The 18,749-nt window shown below is 47.8% G+C and overlaps 1 protein-coding gene across 7 annotated transcripts in view; it reads left to right on the top strand.

Annotated features, from left to right (window-relative positions):
- The window catches only part of LOC308576385 (semaphorin-3F-like), a 31,412-nt gene that overhangs the window by 10,442 nt on the left and 2,221 nt on the right, over positions 1 to 18,749 (top strand). For 5 of the 7 annotated variants that reach the window (XM_081175694.1, XM_081175696.1, XM_081175695.1 and 2 more), the window contains exons 3-17: positions 381 to 541; positions 879 to 941; positions 1,483 to 1,602; positions 2,563 to 2,656; positions 3,304 to 3,423; positions 4,145 to 4,284; positions 7,542 to 7,656; positions 8,654 to 8,723; positions 8,834 to 8,978; positions 9,246 to 9,468; positions 9,987 to 10,075; positions 10,169 to 10,210; positions 10,472 to 10,629; positions 12,209 to 12,276; positions 18,485 to 18,618. In XM_081175694.1, the coding sequence (XP_081031820.1) occupies positions 381 to 541; positions 879 to 941; positions 1,483 to 1,602; positions 2,563 to 2,656; positions 3,304 to 3,423; positions 4,145 to 4,284; positions 7,542 to 7,656; positions 8,654 to 8,723; positions 8,834 to 8,978; positions 9,246 to 9,468; positions 9,987 to 10,075; positions 10,169 to 10,210; positions 10,472 to 10,629; positions 12,209 to 12,276; positions 18,485 to 18,618 (1,742 nt within the window). The remainder of the gene's footprint in view (positions 1 to 380; positions 542 to 878; positions 942 to 1,482; positions 1,603 to 2,562; positions 2,657 to 3,303; positions 3,424 to 4,144; positions 4,285 to 7,541; positions 7,657 to 8,653; positions 8,724 to 8,833; positions 8,979 to 9,245; positions 9,469 to 9,986; positions 10,076 to 10,168; positions 10,211 to 10,471; positions 10,630 to 12,208; positions 12,277 to 18,484; positions 18,619 to 18,749) is intronic. The other 2 variants (XM_081175697.1, XM_081175699.1) reach the window with 1 other exon arrangement.

Here is an 18,749-nt window from a genome sequence, read left to right as displayed (position 1 = left end):
CAAGGTCACCGCAGGTGGGAAGCTCACCAGGCCACTCTCTGATCTTCGCCTCTGGAATGTGGCCAGGGGGATTGCTGGGGGATTTAGGCTCTTTGCTGTACCAGCCGCTGAGCGCCCTCCCCCCACCACCCACGTCGGCTCCGCCTTAGCCACTTCATGGGACCAAAATACCCCCTGAGCTCAGCTCAGCTCGGCCTGAGCCCAGACCAGGGATCACATAGATTAGCTTGCTCCCGCTGCTGCCCATTCTATGGGGGAGGCAGCAAGAAAGAAGGGGGATGAGGACGCTTGAGACTTACCCTCCTTTTGGAGGCCAGTGGGCTGAGGGAGTGGGCTGGCTTGTGGGACTGACCCTTGACTGCGGGGATGTCTCTCCCCAGAACTGCTGGAGACACGCACTGCCCGCCCCTTCAGCTTCTCCTTCAACACAAGCGATTATCGGATCCTGCTGATGGACCAAGACCAGGAGCGGCTCTACCTGGGGGCACGAGACTTCCTGGTGGCCTTGGATCTTCACAATATCAACAAGGAGCCACTCATTGTAAGCCCTGCTGCAGAGGGCCTCAAGGAGAGCTGCGCTGGGTCAGAACGAAAGGGGCCACATTGCCCAGGATTTATGGGGTTGGGCTGTGGTCTGCTGGATGCGTCCAGAAAAGGCTGGGTTCGGTTGGTGGGGGTAACATGGGAGGAGGTGAAGAAGAACATGGGATAGGCTGGAGCAGAGGCAGCCAGGGAGATGGGCACCCTGGATTCTTGGCCAAGCTTCAGAAGGCAGCTAACTGCAAGTGCGTGAAGGCCTGGCATGGAGGGAGAAATACCTCCACTCTATCAAAGCCAATCCCCATCCTGTTCATCTCTCTCTGTCTCTCTCTGCACAGATTCATTGGCCAGCACTTCCCAGCCACCAGAATGAGTGTCGCCTGGCAGGGAAGGGGCAGAGGGTGAGTCGTAGTTGCTGCTCCACTGCTGTCTTCTTATCACCCTGGGTATCACCTCACAACCGCTAGTGGGGTTTTTGGTCTAAATGCCCTAAATCCCTGTGGAAAGACCATTTGTCAATGTGGCTATGGCTGTCCCTGAATCCATCTGACTCCTTATTTTAGTTTCTTACATTTATATCCCGCTTTTCTTCCATTGTGGAACCTGAGGTGGCATGCATATGGTTCCCAGGCCCAGACTTGCTTACCTTCAACAAGATGATGTGCCTTCAGGAATACCCCAGGACCTCCCGGGTTTTCTTGTGTACTTCTAAGAACAATATTACCAAAAAAAACCAAAGCTGTTATCTCCATGACATCATCTTTGCTATCCATTGATCCTGCATAGCCTGTGTTTCTGAGCAATGCCCCCCACCAGAAGTCAGCTCCCCTTCCTCTTTATTTTTTGGGGAAGGGACAGGGTAAGAAAATGGGGGTTGAGCCAACTTCTGGCTGCCAGGAGGATGTCTGCCAGCTCATGCCCTGTTTCCTCTTTACTCTCCAGGGTGAATGTTTCAACTACATCCGGCTTATGCAGCCATTGAACCGCACTCACCTGTACGTGTGTGGAACAGGGGCCTACCACCCAGTCTGTGCCCTCGTCAACCGTGGCTGGCGCTCTGAAGTAAGCAGAGAACCTGGATTGCTTCCCGCTGGGAGGAGAGCCACTGCTCAGTGGTAGAGACATGATTTGTATGCCCAGAGGTCCAGGTTCAATCCTTGGCATCTCCAGGTAGAGTTGGGAAGGATCCCAGTCGGAAACCCTGGAGTGTCACTGCCAGTCAGTGTAACTCAGGTGTGGGCAACCTATGGCCCCACAGATACTGCTGGGCTATAGCTCTTATGATCCCTGATCATTAGACATGGAGGCTGAGACGGATGGGTGTTGGCAGCCAACAACATCTAGAGACCCACAGGTTTCCCTGTTGTTGACCATAGTGAGTTAGAACACAAGAAGAGCCAGCTGGACCAGGCACATGACCCATCTAGTCAACCTTCCTGTTCTCCCAGTGGCCAACCAAATGCTTGTGGAAAACCTACAAGCGGGATTCGATCACAAGAGCACCATCCCCTCCCGTAGTTTCCTGACACTGGAGTTGAGAAACACTGATGCCTCCAGCTGTGGAGACAGAACATAGCCGTCATGGCCAAGAGCCATTGATAGCCATCTCCGCCATGAATTTGTCAGATTCTCTTTTAAAGCCTTCCAAGTTAGAGGGACCAATAGTACGCTGGACAAATGTACGCTACATACATCCTATACCGCTAAAAAACATTCTGGGTTCTATAGTTTGCTCAGGATTTTGGGGCATTGTAGCTCTGTGAGGGGTGAACTACAGTGCCCAGAATTCTTTAAGAGGAAAGAACGTTCTACAAATGTGCTTTAGTGAGTACACAGCCTTAGTTTAAGGCAGTTACCTGTGTGAGCTTCTGAAGAGAGAGGGTACTTCTGAAAAGGAGAGCAGGTCAAGAGTGGGATTTTGTCCCTCCACAGTTTTGGAAATGAGCTGGGCTTTAGGTTAGGTGTTCAAGGTAGGTTTCCATGCTCATATTCATGCTCTCTTCTTTTTTCATCCCTTCAAAGGAGTACCTTTTCCGCATGGTGCCTCGTTCACTGGAGCCAGGGAAGGGCAAGTGCCCATATGACCCCCGGCAGCACAGCACGGCTGTGCTTGTCAGTAAGTGACTTTGAGTGAGTTTGCACGTGTTCCTGGATGCGACCCTGCTACCAGTTATCTCTATGAAGTACCAGTAGTGTTGTGCATATACATGTATTTGTCTTTTAACTCTTGTTTTTCTTACAAGAGAGCTCTAGATCCATCTTGCTTGTCAGCATATAAATGACCACAGGTTGCCCAATGGAGCCAGAGACCATGTCATTGTGTGTTTACAGCCACCATTGTTTGATGACTTGTCTTTCTCTTGCATTTACTAGACATGCTGCATTAGCTAAGCAGCCAGTTAGCGCTAAACAGCTGATTGGCAGGGAACAAGAAGCTGCTGAGAATGTTGCAGGCCAAGAAGATATTTTCCACTGAGGGGCCATAACTTAGTTTCAGAGCACATACTTTGGAAGTATAAGGTCCCATGTTTAACCACAATTGAAAGGAGATTCAAAAACAGGGTTAGGAGACCCACATCTAATGTTCTGGATTGCTGTTTCTCAGTTAAGGCAGACAATACTGGAACAGATGGACCAAAGGTCTACGCTCTTGTACCCAGTTCCCTTTCCTTCAGGTTTGCATCGGCTATATGTCTACATGTGTCTCTGTGTCTATTTGACTAATGCTGTCATGTGCCTCTTCCACCGTTCTCCTCTCCCCAGATAACACACTGTATGCTGGAGTTCATGTGGATTTCATGGGCACTGATGCTGCCGTGTTCCGCACGATGGGGCCTCGACCGGCTGTGCGCACTGAGCAACATGATTCCCGCTGGCTCTATGGTATGAGGCTGATGGAGGTAGCCAGAAGAGGGTGGGGATGAGTGCTGGGATAGCAGACTGTGGATAATGGAGAGAATTATGGCTCACCTCCTGTGGCGTGAGTGGCACAGTTGCAGCACACCTGGAGAGCCTTGCACTTGGCAGTGCCATAGAGGCGAAACCTGTAGCCCCACCTGCTTCTCCTCCGTTAGGCTGCTGCCTGTCGCTCAGCAGACTTACGCCCGTCCTCATCCTCATTATTATTTGTGTTCATTTGTCACTTTTTTCACAAAAGTGAGTTAAAGTGATTCGTGGCATTAAAAGAAACATTAAAACTGAGTGTACAAAGAGCAGACTATGAATCTGAATGCTCATCCAAAAGGACAGATCCAACTCACCCACCCCGTAGAAAAAATTAGCATTACCCCAATGCATAAGAATATGTGTTATAACTAAAGCAAGCTTTCTCAACCTCTGCCCTCCAGATGTTTTTTGGCCTACAACTCCCATGATCCCTAGCTAGCAGGACCAGTGGTCAGGGATGATGGGAATTGTAGTCTCAAAACATCTGGAGGGCCGAGGCTGAGGAAGCCTGGACTAAAGTGTAGAAAATTTCCTAGATGTTGTACTTGGCTTGTTGTGGCACGCTTGCCCCCAAAGGTTGGCAGCCACTGGGCTAAAGTGTTTGCTTGTGCTGCCTAGTGGTGGACCAAGGTAACGGCACTTTTCCCCTCCCCACCAGACCCTGTCTTCCTCCACGCCCGTGTCATCCCCGACAGCTCCGACCACAACGATGACAAGCTCTACTTCTTTTTCCGTGAGAAAGCGCTTGAGGGTGCCGTGGGGCCTGCTGTGCTCGCTCGGGTGGGACGGGTTTGCCTGGTGAGCGACGCTTGGAGTGGGGGAGACACCCACCCACCCGGTTGAGTTTTGGCTTGAGGCATGGGGAACCAGGCTGAGAAAGATGGAGCAGGCCGGGGGCTGCCGCCTGAGGGGTGTGTGAGCGTGTGTTTTGCTGGTGGCGATGGCTGTGTCCCCGCTCCTGCAGAGCTAAAATTGCACCTGGAGATCCTAGAAAAGGGTTCCAAATTCTGGGCTGCCTTAAATGTTGCTAAGTCAAGGTCCCACTAGCCTTAGGATTACTGCTTGCTCAATGGGACGTCCCCCCATCCTACCTTTGCATACATCTAAATTTGTTCTAGGATTCCTTCAACCCCCTGGAGCAAATTTTGGGGCACATGCAGGGGGAGGAGATGGGGAGTGAGTCCTGTTGTGCTAGTAGTAATCCACACACTAACAGGATGAATTAGTTGACTACCATACAGTGTGTTGGATTTAATAACCAGACAATGCTGTACTGTACTATAGGAATTCAGAGGCAGTATGGCAGAGAAATCCATACAGATTTCTCTGTTGGGGAAATCTAGCGGGAGCTGCCTGATTCCTTGTTCGTAAACTCCCCAAGGAACAGGATAATGGACTAGAGCTGTCATTGGTCTGTTCCAGCAGGGATCTGCTTTGGGCCATATCACTCCCTTTCTGCTAGTGAACTCTGCTAGTCAGTGTCAGCAGGATTATAGCACCAAATTAGGCAACTGAGGAATAAAAGGGAGGTGTCAGCATGCTTGGGAGAACCTCAGAGTTTACAGAAGTGCAGGCTATCTTTGGCCGGGCATGTGTTTGTGTGTCAATGAAGAAATCAGCACAGAAAAGCTAGCAGCCCAATGAACACTCGGTGTCTGGTGTGTTGTGGAAGAGAGCACCATTGGCGGGCTGGAACCCTGAACAGGAGCGCTCCCCACTTCCACATTACTCTGTGCCTATCTCTCTGCATTCCCACAAGCATACAGAGATGCAGACACGCAAGCAAGCACACTGGTCCTGTGCCAGCTGCGCACCATAGCAAGCCTGTGGAAGGTGTAGGTATATGCACAGCCATTCTGGTCTTCGTTGTGCACAGGTTGTGACCACAACCAACTCAAATGTTTTCTTGCAAAATCCCTATTGAAATTCATGGGAGCTTGGAAAAGAGCCCAGATTCCCTCATCTTCTCATTGTGGCTTGTGCAGGGAACTTCCTGGTAGATTGTGTGTGATTAATATTTTGAATTTCCCTGACAACGGAACACATGGCCATTGAAACCCTGTCATGTGATTAGGGAAGAGCCACTACATTCTGAGTTATGGGACATTCATGAGAGTTTAAAATGCTGTTCAGGTCTGAAATCCTATCAGACAATTACATTAAGTATAGAACCCTACCTAGCGTGGGGGGAACCTAATGATTTACCCAGAAGCACACAATCAAGGATGCCTGAACAGATTACCCCAAATCCTTACTGTTTTTTAAAAAAATAATTTTATTTTGACCAAGTAATAATAATAATAAATAAAGAATAAAAATGTGCACCCCACCCACAAGACCATTCCATTGTAGCTATCCAACTTCCCAAAATTTCAACACCTCTCTTGCGATGGTTTGACCCCTTTCCATTTCAACAGTAAAAATTCTATAAACACCTTCCATATCTCTTCAGAATCATTTCTCTTGCATATTCCCCGTCTTACCTTAATAGCACATGTTAATTTATCTTTAATAGCCATATCCCACACCTCTTTATACCATTCTTCCATTTTATATTCACCTTGCCCCTTCCACTTTCTAGCTATAATGACTTGTGCAGCTGTCAATGAATTTGTGAGCAAGTCCTTCATAGCCTGCGAACATTCCACCCCGTCGTAAATTGATAATAAAGCTACCTTTGGACTTTCGGTCAGCTTTTACCCAGTGATTTCTGTCATCTCCTTAAACACCCTTTGCCCAAAAAACTGTACATATTTACACCCCCACCACATGTGAACATAATTCCCGGTTTCCTGGCATTCCTTTTACTTACTCTTGTCCCTTTGCCCAGTTCATTTTTATTTTTAAACTTTTCTTCCTTATTTTTCAATAATCAAGGCATGGTTCAAAGAAAAGTGGGCCAGACCCATGTGCTTTCTTTTTGTAACTTCTAAGTCTTTCCAGAGAGTGCTGTGAGCAGGTGGTGGGCCATATAGTTATAGCACCATAGAATTGTTGGAAGGGACCCCAAGTACAATCTAGTCCAACCCCCTGGAAAGCAGGAATCGCAACTAAAGAATCCCTGACAGATGGCCACCCAACCTCTGTTTAAAAACCTCCAAGGAAGGGGAGTCCATCACTTTCCAAGGTCCACCATAGTTCCTGAATCTTCAACTGTGTAGATCTTGAAATGGTGCCACTTCAGATACCAGCAAATTCAGGTCGCACAATAAAAGTCGATTGTGAAGAGCTCTCCTCTGGAAATTAGTGTTGACCCATCTGTCTTCTCTATGGGTAACAGTGCTATTGCTGAAAAAGAGTTAGAGCAGGGGTAGACAGAAAGACCAAGCTCTGTTGATAGATCTCTGGCTGATTTGCAGCGGATCAGCAAAGGTTTCTGATGTGAGCAGAGGGTACCCTGTTCCTTATTTCTGTGTTCCCCCTCCCCACCCACCAGCCACTATTTTGCACACTGCTCTGATGGGTGGACCTTGATGTTTTGGTTAAAAAAAAAGATACAGTTAAATATTTCAAGCCTGAAGCCTGCCCGTCCCTTGGGTTAGAGAATTTTGATCCACCCCCTAATTGAATCAACTAAGAGTCTCCTGCTGCTCTTAGATCTCCAAATCCTAGGGTCTATGTTTGGCTTTCTCTGCTCCTCTGTGATAAAACTTTCCTACCATTTCCTATTCCATGCCCTCCATGTTCTAATTTTTTTAAAAGCTTTCTGATTCTTGCTTGCATGCTGGTGTTAAGGCAAGAGGTCCCAGTACAAACAATGGCTTTCTTCATCTTCCAGCCCAGAGGTGGCTGCTGGATCTATTGTTCTTCAGGGGTGAATGAAAGCTTCCCCCTGACCCAATGCAGATTGCAAGTACATCACCCTCTTTTCTAGAATGGGAGCATACTGGTGGCGGGGGAGAACTAAAGCCCCCCCCCCAATATCCTAATCCAGACTGGGCTCTACATGCTGTCTATTTCTGCAAGAAAAGCTGTGCACTCAGAGACCAAGCATGTGATTTGCTTTGGCCACTGTAGGGATTAGCTGACAGACCCTTGTACATTTCCCTTTGCAGAACGATGATGGCGGGCAGCGCTCTTTGGTGAACAAGTGGACAACTTTCCTTAAAGCTCGGCTTGTCTGCTCAGTGATTGGAGAGGACGGCGTGGAGACTTTCTTTGATGAGCTCCGTGAGCTGCTGTTTTGGAGAGGGATTTTGTTTTGGCGGGGCAGAAATGATTTATGTTGGCAGGGGGAGGTTAAGGCCATAAGGATTTCAGGTTCCACCCTTGGTGCAGAAACCTAAGGCTTAGTCATTGTCTCTGTGTGTGCAGGTGACTGTCAGAGGGTTGAGGCACAGGAGACAGAATTGCACCCTAAGCTCTGGAGAAAGAATTGGCTTGAATGACTTAAAGCCAGGCGTAACCAGAGAGTGGCCATTGAAATGTCTTGGCTCTGCCAACTTCAAGGGGTTCTTGAGGCCATTCCAAAAGACATCTGCCAAGATGCTTGTTGTTCTTAGCATTCCAGGTCAAGGTGGAAGATCCCAGCCCTGTGTATTCCAGTGGCCATTGGGATGAAAATTTTTTTTCTTCATTTGGCCATTTGTAGATCTCCCTAAATTCACTGTGTAGCCAAGGATGGGGATCCTGTGGATTCCCAACTCCCATAAATCCCATCTCCAATGTAAGCAACCTATTTCTCTGGACTTGATCCATTCCTATGACCCTTTGGAAGGAACCCTTGGATTTCCATGTGTGTTCATAGAATCATAGAATCGGACAGTTGGAAGGGATCTGGGGATCATCTAATCCAACCCCTTGCCGTGCCATTTGTTCGCTGCCATTTGCTTCAGTATGTCCCCCTAAGCCACAGCACGGATGTAATTGAGAGATACATGCAAGGTATAGGCACCAACGTCTAGGGGCTGAGGTCTATTTGGCTCCCCAAAAATATTTGAGGGGGCTGCCTCCCTAAAGTTGATGAGCATTGCCATTCAAATGGTGTGTGTGCGTCTTGTGATTGATTATGCAGGGCAGATCTTACCCCCCTCCCCCAAATATTTTATTCAAGTTGTCACACCTGAGGCAGGGGGTTGGCCATAGGCTAGATGGGGACTGGCAATCTTGCACGCACAACTTACCCACCTCCCTCAAGAAGCTTTGTCTCTTTGTTTCCCTCTTCCAGGTGACGTTTTCCTGCTGCCGACTCAGGACGAGAAGCACCCTCTGCTCTATGGGGTGTTCTCCTCATTGGGGTGAGTGAGCACCCCGTGGTGGGGACAGCTGGGCTTCAGTGTTGGGGCTTAGCCTGCTCAGCAGGCCTTGGGCCTCACACAGGTGTGTGCCCCTTTCTCCCTTCCTCCAGGTCCGTCTTCCGTGGCTCTGCGGTCTGCGTTTACTCCATGGCCGACATTCGCACAGTCTTCAATGGGCCCTTTGCCCACAAGGAGGGACACAACTACCAGTGGGGCCCTTACACAGGACGGGTGCCCTACCCTCGCCCAGGAGCTGTGAGTCACCAAGGCCTCTCACTCCCCTAATGTGTTATTCCCCTCAGCGCCTGGATTTCACTGTCTGCCTCCCTTTTCTCCTTCCCTAAGCTCCTTGCAATTTCTTCCTTATATTTACCCCCTCTCCTGCTTTACACTCAATTGTGTGTTTCCTTTGCATTATGAGTACAAAGAAGGTTAGCAAGGTAGGGTGGGGAAAGCTGGACCCGTCCAGTTCCCCCCACCCTGGCCAAGACGCTGACTCTACTACCCGGCTCTCTTTCTCAGTGCCCAGGAGGAACCTTCACCCCAGGACTTCGCTCCACACGTGAATTTTCAGACGAGCTGGTGACGTTTGTGCGTGCCCACCCTCTGATGTACAATGCTGTTTACCCACTGCAGCGCCGCCCCCTGCTTGTGAGGACCAATGTGCCTTACAGCTTCACCACCTTGGCCGTGGACCTAGTGGATGCAGTGGACGGGCGCTACGAGGTTCTCTTTCTTGGGACAGGTAAGTAATGGGTGCTATAGTTGCTGGAGAGTGCTTAGCTAGGGATGCTTTCTGACATTGTCACTCTTCAGCCACCCCCCACCCCGCCCCCATCAGACAGGCTGTGGTGGAAGTCACCTAGAAAACTCACCTCTTGATCTGTTCTTGTTAAAGGTGCTAATAGGTGCTTCAAGTGGATATTGAATACCACTGAATTCCCAGCTGTGACCTGAGTGACTTCTCTTTTTCTTAATTTCCCCGGCTGAATGGGAAAACTGTGACTCTCCAGATGTTCTCAGACTACAACTCCCATCATCTCTGACCATGCTGCTTGGGGCTGAGGGGAGTTGGAGTCCCACAACCTCTAAAGAGCTACACAGGTTCCCCATCCCTAGCGTAGGGTTTTGAAGGTAAACACCAACACCTTTGAAGTTGTCCCTAAATACTGTCCACAAGCAACCAGTTCAGCTCTTTGAAGCACTGGAGTAAAATGTCCTCCATAGCTTCTGAAGGAAGATGTCTGGGTCTTCTTCCTCCAGACCAGGGCACAGTGCAGAAGGTGATTGTGCTGCCGAAGGAACAGGGCAACTTGGAAGAGCTGACCCTGGAGGAGGTGGAAGTGTTCAGGGTGAGTGAACACGTGGCTCCCTGTTGTTGCTGCCCTAACACTGCCACCTGTCTGCCCTTCTCAATGTTGGCCTCTCCTCTTTTTGCCTTACAGGCTCCAGCGCCTGTGAAGACCCTGTGGATATCCTCTAAACGGGTAGGTGGTTGAGGTACCTGTTGCTGAGGAGCAAAGTAGGAGATGAGCACTCTGGGTCGCTGCTCTGACAGGGGTGCAGGTACCTGAAGGACCTTGTGGGCTTAGTCCTCCAACTCTGAGAAGGGAGGTTAGGATTCCACTGCTGTTGCGCAGAGGCTCAAGACCAGGCTTCATCTTGTAGGAGGCAAGCGGGTGGTCTTGCAACAAAAGGAGAAATCCAGGTTCCCATTCAGCCACTGCTCTCTCCTCTCTGCTCTGCAGCAACAGCTGTACGCCTCCTCAGACGTGGGGGTCTCCCAGCTGAGCCTCCATCGATGCCGCGAATACGGTGAAGCTTGTGCCGATTGCTGCCTGGCCAGGGATCCCTATTGCGCTTGGGATGGGCAGCGCTGCACACGCTACAGCCACACAGCCAAAAGGTAACATCCTGAGAGTGCTAAGTTGGGAATGCAAATGCCGAGGGAGGGAAGGAGGGAGGGAAGTGTGAATGTAAGGAGAGCCTGCAGGTTGGATCAGGGCAGTGGTCCATTGAGTTGAGGGTTCTCTTCTCACAATGGCCAACCGTGTGCCTGTGGGGAGCCCCCAAGCCGGACCCCCAGCAATTCAGAGACATACTTCCTCTGCCAGTGGAGGCTAGCAGCCACTCCATGGATTTGTCTAATCATCTTATAAAGCCATCCGTGTTGGCAGTGACCATCACTATCTCTTGTTGGAGCGAATTCCATTCCAGGGGTAGGGCTTGCTCTTTGCTCTGGCAGAGGCACCCAAAAACACCACTGGCAAGGGAAAGAGAAAGAGTCAGTTCCTCCAAGGCCACTTCTACGAGGGCTATTTACTGCCATCAGGTCTGATCCCTGAGCAAAAGTACAGAGGTACCTTGGGTTACAGATGCTTCAGGTTACATACGCTTCAGGTTACAGACTCCACTAACCCAGAAATAGTACCTTGGGTTAAGAACTTTGCTTCAGGATGAGAACAGAAATTGTGCGGTGGCGGTGCGGTGGCAATGGGAGGCCCCATTAGCTAAAGTGGGTTAAGAAAAGTTAAGAACAGTTTCAGGTTAAGAATGGACCTCCAGAACAAATTAAGTTCTTAACTAGAGGTACCACTGTAATGTGTGACTGTGGCTGCTCCGAAGTGGCTTCCCCAGCCCCCCTGCTGCCACCAATACTGAGATTTCCTCCCCTCCCCACCTTGCCCTCTTTGCCTGTGGTGTGTCCCTCCAGTGTGGACAAAGGGCAGAGAGCAAGGCAGCTTGTTCTTAGAGGAGGGTCTGCATGTGGAAACTTGACTGAAAATTATTTTGTTCAAATAGAAGCAGCCTTGAAGCACTAAACTGAAGGGAGGCAGGATGAGTTGGTTAAATCAGGGATGGGGCATCTGTGGCTCTCCAACTCCCATCAGCCCTGGTCAGCATGGCCAATGGTCTGGGATGATGGGAGTTGTAGTGCAACAGCATCCGGAGGGCCACAGGTGCTCCATCCCTGGCTGTTAAACAGAAAAATAATAAGCACCATGATTGATGGGACATGGGTGGTGCTGTGGGTTAAGCCACAGAGCCTTGGGCTTGCCAATCAGAAAGTCGGTGGTTTAAGTCCCCGTGACAGGGTGAGCTCCCGTTGCTCAGTCCCTGCTCCTGCCAACCTAGCAGTTCGAAAGCACGTCAAAGTGCAAGTAGATAAATAGGTACCCTCCGGTGGAAAGGTAAACAGTGTTTCCGTGCGCTGCTCTGGTTTGCCAGAAGCGGCTTAGTCATGCTGGCCACATGACCTGGAAGCTGTACGCCGGCTTCCTCAGCCAATAAAGCGAGATGAGCGCCGTAACCCCAGAGTCGGCCACCACTGGACCTAATGGTCAGGGGTCTCTTTACCTTTACCTATCATCATGATTATGGTTGGTCGTTGTTTACTAATTTCCCTTAGCTGCTCAAAAGAAAGTCTCAAAGAAGTCTCCTGGGTTGGAAAAGGGAATGAGTTTGACCTCTTCTCTCTCATTTAGGAGGAGCCGCCGTCAGGACATCAAACATGGTGACCCTTTGCGGCAGTGCCGGGGCTTTAATGCCAAAGGTAAGTTTTCACAGCACCATCCCAGCCTTATTCTCCAAGAGTTTGTCTAATCCTATTTTTAAAGCCATCCAAGCTGATGGAGATCCATAGTCCAACTGTGTGCTGTGTGAAGAAGTGCTTGCCAACAAATGTGCCGTTTCCCTTAACGCAAATGTTGACAAAATTTGGCAAGTCTCGGGAGGGCTGCGTGGAATGGGAAGTCCAGCTCCTCTGGGGATCAAAAGGCAGAGGCAAGCTCAGTTCCTAATTGCCACAGGAGGAAAGGGTTATCTCAGCTGCTCAGACCAGGACATGCCTGCTCAGCACTCTCAAAAGAAAAACAAATTCACTGCTTCTGCAAGGAAGGTAATGTAATAAAGGTTGAGAGAAAACTCTCTGTGGTTTGGCTGCTGCAGCAACTCCTGGCTTTATAAAAGCCAGCTCTGTTGCTGAATGAAGAGGCCATAGCACATAGGATGAATACAGAAGGTGTCAGAATCAATCCCTGGCATCTACAGGTTTTTTGAAAAGAAGGGTTGGTTTAGCAAGTGATGGGCAAGACTCTTGGCTGAGACCCTGGAGAGCTGTGGCCAGAGTACTATACTGAGCTGGATGGATAAATATTCTGACCTGGTAAAAGGCAGCTTCCTTTTCCCCTAAAAGTAATGTAATTCCAATTTAGAAGGGTAGGATTGCATATGCTGTGTTAAAACATAATGAGGATTTAGAAGATAAATTTGAAGGTATTTCTTCTCTGCATTAAGTGTCAGAGGACGATCTAGATTAGAGATTGGTGGGGGTGGGAAATGAACTGAATTGACCATTTGAGGATTTACTAGTGCAGGGGAGATGGGTGCCAGGATCTTCAAAAGGGGAGCACAATGACCTTCTAGTGGATTAGGAATGCAGAGTGGGATAATGCTAAGAGCCAGCACTGGGGTTGTGCAGGGAAAAGTGGCATGGGCAAGCAATGTGATCTCTACACATGGGAAGCATTTGGGAAGCATTTGTCTAAGTTGGCACGAAGCCCTCCTGATATCTCTGCCTGGCCTTCAGGAGTCTTCCCAGGCCACTTTTGATACCCCTTTTGTGCTTTTGCCTGGTGGGAATGTGTCCTTGGAGCGTGAGAACTCTTGCTTGCTCAGATAAAGTATGAAGAGAGGTCAGGTGGAGGTAGAAATCTTGTCTTTTGGCTGGCTGGAATGTAGTCCGTTGGCAAAAGTAAGCATCTCCGCCCCCTTTGGCTTCTGTCACTGCCAACCACCAACAAGCCTCCAGAAGGTTGGCCATGGGGGAATGAAAAAGATTCCCCACCCTTGTGAGACATAAACATTACTACCCCTATGCATGATACTCCTGTAATGGAAGAGTAATTCTTGCACAATGGCAAGATGGGTTGCCCCACAAGAACTGCTGCGAGTTACCAGAAGAAATGCCACCTGTGATGGGTTGTGTATGCTGGTTCTGAAAGAGAGTCTTCCTCTCTAATAAAGTTACAAGGTGCTCCAAACCTGTGTTTCTGTTTCATCCTTTTGGTGACAAAGGTGAAAGATGGGAGAACCTTTTAGAGTCTTGTTTTTTCATTGTTTATTTTGAATAATATGCTCAATTTCTTTGTTAAAGACCCTTGAGGCCATGGAAATCTTATAGAAGTGTAAGAAGAGCCCTGCTGCTTCAGAACAAAGGTCCGCCTAAGTCTGGCATCCCAGTCAGATTCTCCTGGCAAACTGGCAAGCAGAGCATGATGCCAACACAGTTCCACTGCTTGCCCCACAGTAGTTGAAATTCAGCCTCTGAAAGTGGGTGTTCCATATAGACCTCATGGCTAATAGCCATGAATGGAGCTACATCCTCTGTGACTTTGGCATAAATGACTTTAAAGGAGGATTAGACAATGGCCTTCACCTTGTTGTGAGGCAGTGAATTTTATAAACTAATGATGCGCTGGTTAAAAAAAATGCTTATTTTTGTCTGTCCGGGGATCTGCTGCCCATGAATTCCATTGGGTGGCCTAATGTGATGACAGAGGGAGAAAAACCTCTCTACCTACAACATGCGTAATTTTATGAACCTCTGCTGTGGTTCCCTTAGTTGTCCTCCTGCATTGTAAGCCATGAAGCAATCAGACACTTTAGGCTTGTAGTGATGATGCTTTAGCCCCTTGATCATCTGAGGTTATCTTTTTCTGCACCTCTTCCAGTGCTGTGCTCTGCTGAGGTGGGTTCAGCTAGGACTGTATGCTGCTCTATCCTAGTGACCTCATTGCTACTTAGGTGTAGTCTGCCTCCTTCCCTCCAGACAAATCTTCCTAAGGATTTGAGGGTGGCCTGGTGGGTCCACAGGGCTTTGCTGAAGTAGATTCAGACTGATCAGCAATAGTCTGGGGCTCAACACAAAATCTTCAGTACCTTTGACACAGGGAATTTCAGTAACAGTAAGTGGTATTCATATGTAGCACACACACACACACACACACACACACACACACACACACACACAACCTTTATGTACCACCAACCTCTAAGCAGTTTGCAAAAAAAAGTACAAATATGGCACCTATGGCAGTGCTAATTCTGCAGATCAAAGTGGTCAAGTGGGCATACATGGTGTGATTCCACAAGTAAATAGTTGTGTTGCACAAATCCACACACGCGGCCTTTTTCATGTGAACAGTGGTACATGTGTAGATACGGCTTGTGCCTATGTTCAATGTGACATGTGAACAACCCTCTATTCCCAAGACCTTAATAATGTGAAGAGAGCCTGCTGCATCATGCCAGTGGGGCAAGTAGCATCCTGTTTTCATAGTGGCCAACCAGATGCCTAAGGGAAGCCCAAAGGACCTGAGCACAACAGCCCTCTGCCCAGCAAATACTTTCCCCCTTACACACTTCCTTATGTTATTATTCCTTGTGTTAATATTTAGTTCCTTGTGTTCAGTCTAGTTCAAAGATGTCTGGGAGGGTTTATAATTTTTTTGAGAGGGGTTAGTCAGATTGCTTACACCTATGCACCTCTTGGGCTTCCCTGCTTATGAAGAATACCTGAGGGACATCATCGCAGAAGGAAAGACAGTCTACTTTAGAGGCAACAGAAGAGAATGGGGCTAACACTATCAAGGCTTATCGTCAGGAAAGCTTACTAAAAGCCTACTCCTCTTGCCAACTGAGTAGAAGCACTTGCCAAGTCATTTCCTTTCTTATTGTTATCAGTGGCAGCTTCTGACCAAGATTCTTGCAATTTATTTACTTTTTCCAAAGAAATTTGTCTAAGGCTGGCCCTAGACGTTTTGGTTCCTGAGGCAAAGAACAAGATGGTGTCCCCTGCTCTTCACACACAAACAGATTGGGGCTGAAATTGAAACAAACTTAGCACTAGCAATGGGACAGTATCTTCCAGTTTAGAGGTTGCGGGATAAGCCTTAGGCCACACACAGCTCTGGTTGGCAACAGAGGGGAATGGCTGATGTTCTCAGGTGGAACATAGGCAGGCACTGCTGCAGAACACACACTTGTTGCCTGCGATGATTGACCGCCTCCGAGTGAAAACACTGGTGGAAGAATGTGAGATGCAAAGGTTATCTTGACTGATGCCTGTCTTCATGTTAGTGTTTCCAGAAATACAACTGTCTTAGTCTGTTTCAGCAAAGACAACAAACGTTTTGTGGCACCTTAAAGAGAAATACTTTATTATGGCACAAGCTTTGATGGACTCAAGCCTCCTTCCTTAGATAGTGGTCATTTTTGGTGTACTTTGCTTTTGGAGTGTGGAAACTGTCGCAATGGGCAAGGCCTTCTCAAGGAATAGGAATGGAGGAATTGTGGTCCTCCAAATGTTGTTGGACTCTAACCCCCATCAGTCCCAGACAGCAGAGCCAATAATGGGAGCCAGGGATGATGGGAGTTGTAGTGCAGCAACATCCAGAGGACCATAGGTTCCCTATCCCTCTTGTAGTGTGGGATTTTGCATCTCTAGGCCAGCTCTGAGAGGATTTGGCTGTGATATCAGTCGTGGTCAGGATGTGTTAGTTGCTAACTCAGTGGCTGACAGTTTCATCAATGGGAGAAATGGTATGCAAAACTTAATTTATTTTAAAGTTGTTTTGTACTTTCCCTGGAGAATGTTTCTTTATCACTAGCCTGCCCCTTTAGCACAGTCTCCTGGGCCAAATCTTATGCAAATTGTGGCAAAGCAATCTACCTTTTGAGCCAGATCAGGATGGTCAAGATGTAATCATACAGAGTTTTGCTGAAGTGGTGTTTCCAGCTTTACTCACTTTCCTGCCTTAGCTGGTGTTTGAGTGGGGCTGTGAGATTGTGAACATCCAGTTACTGCTTCGTCAACTGTACTGCAGGATCATCTCAAGCTTGGTAGGTTTGAGGATCACAGAAATCTCAGCTATCAAAGCAGGGTGTGTGCGCTAGGACTTCTTGCTATTCTCAGCTTATCTGAAGGTTAAATTCTTCTATTAAATTCTTGGCTATCAGGAATTTCTAAGTGTTGCTTGCTTGCTTCTTCTGGCTGCAGGAGTGTGTTTTTGTCATATGCCTATTCAGATGCAGAATGTTTTATCTTGGGTATACTAAAAAGATGCTACATCAGTTCCACAATGAAGGCATTCCCTTATCTCAAATTGGCAGTGAACACTTCCTAAGAGCTAACTCTGTACATCCCTGTTCCTGGACTTTTCTACATTAATTTGGCAATTTTGGCAGTCTTCCTGCGTTGTGAGGTGTGGTATCATTGGTAATGGTTGTCATTCCTCTTGTCCTCTACTTCAGAAATTAGAAAAGTTGGAGAGGGGAATGAAAGGCATTTTTGATGGCCCAGAAGATACAGGATACAAAATGGAGTCTAACTAAAAGGAAGGTGGGCTGAAATGTGGTAGGCAAATTTAGTCTCCATAGCATTTCTGATCTCTAATAGGAAAGCAGCAAATTTCTGTTTTTTATTTAATTTTTGTAATTTTTGCAACTGAGGATATGTCCCCATCCAAAGCAACACATTTTTAAACAGATATGGTGGGTATTTTTTGTCCATGATTAGCCTCTGTTGAAGTTGTGACAAAGGACTCTCCTAAATTTTTGTAATACTGCTTGAGCCTTACTTACACTTTGGTCCAGAATCCAGCACTAGCTCTTTTCCTAGTGACTGACTTGGCTGTCACATTTAATGCAGATTCAGCAAAGTATGATCTCCCAACGTATTTACTGCTTGCCAGGTGGTTGGCAGCTTTACTAATCCTCCATTGGAAGACTTATTACGATGTATCTAAATCAGGCATAGGCAAACTCGGCCCTCCAGATGTTTTGGAACTACAACTCCCATCATCCCTGAAAGCTGGTCCTGTTAGCTAAGGATGATGGGAGTTGTAGTCCCCAAACATCCGGAGGGCCGAGTTTGCCCATGCCTGATCTAAATCAAAGGCACCATTGGCTTGTGTTTTTTGTGGGTTCTTGAACAACTCATTCCTATCTGTTGGAAGCACTGGAGAATGAGGGCTGCTTGTAGGCGTTCAGTAAGGCATCACTGGTGTGATCCATCGCTCCTAATGACCGAAGTGCTTTTAATATAGTTCATAACATGCCGTTACGGCTTTAGATAGCTGAACCCACACCACTCTCATTTAACAAGACTGGGATGAAATTATGTTGACTTTTGAAATGTCTAGCAGAAAAAAGCGCTGGCCATCCTGGGACTTATATTCCCAACCATTGAACAAGCTGGTCTGGTTGGGCCTCTCATTAACTGAGCTCATTGCTTTGCTTTTGAAGACTTGCCAGGACTTGGCCCTGTCGGCACATCTCCCTCACAGGTGCAGAAGTGCTCTGTTTTGTGCTAAGCTGTAATGCTTGTCATTTTACTGCCTTTCCAGGAGCACTGCCTATATTCTACTCAACGTAGGTGTAGCCTAAAACTGGCTGTGCAGCAGGTAGCTGTACTTAGTCATGGTGCCCAGTTCCAAGGCTGTGGGGAATTCCTACTGCTATCTCTAACTACATGGAACAGAGATGAAGCTTTGGGCAACACAGATGTGGTGTAGGCATGGGGGACTGGGTGGTGATGACTGCTGAATTCTTGAGTTAACTATTTCTGCAGCAACAATTCCGGAAAAGCAAACCTATGTGCTAACCAAGTAAGACAAATTTGCAGAACATACAGAATTACATTGGGGTTATAACACTCAACAAATCCTGGACTTATTTGCAAACTTTTTTTTTTTTTACAGTAGAGCAACAATTACATGAGCAGATTCAATATGGACTAGAAGGCGGAAGTGTATTCCTAGAGTGTGAACCACGATCTCCCCATGCCTCCATCAAGTGGCTTATGCAAGCTGATAATTCTGACAAGCGCAAGGTGGTAAGTCCCTCATCCTGAATAACCTTTAGCTATGAGTGTGTGGACTGTGGCGATGTTAAACTTTTTCGGGGGGGGGGGGTAAGTCACACTGACATTTGTCTTTAAAAAAAAGCAGTCTGATAGCATCTCTG

This window comes from Podarcis bocagei, assembly GCF_964188305.1.
Source record: "Podarcis bocagei genome assembly, chromosome: 17".
Lineage (NCBI taxonomy): Eukaryota > Metazoa > Chordata > Lepidosauria > Squamata > Lacertidae > Podarcis > Podarcis bocagei.
This window is presented reverse-complemented; position numbering and strand designations above follow the sequence as displayed.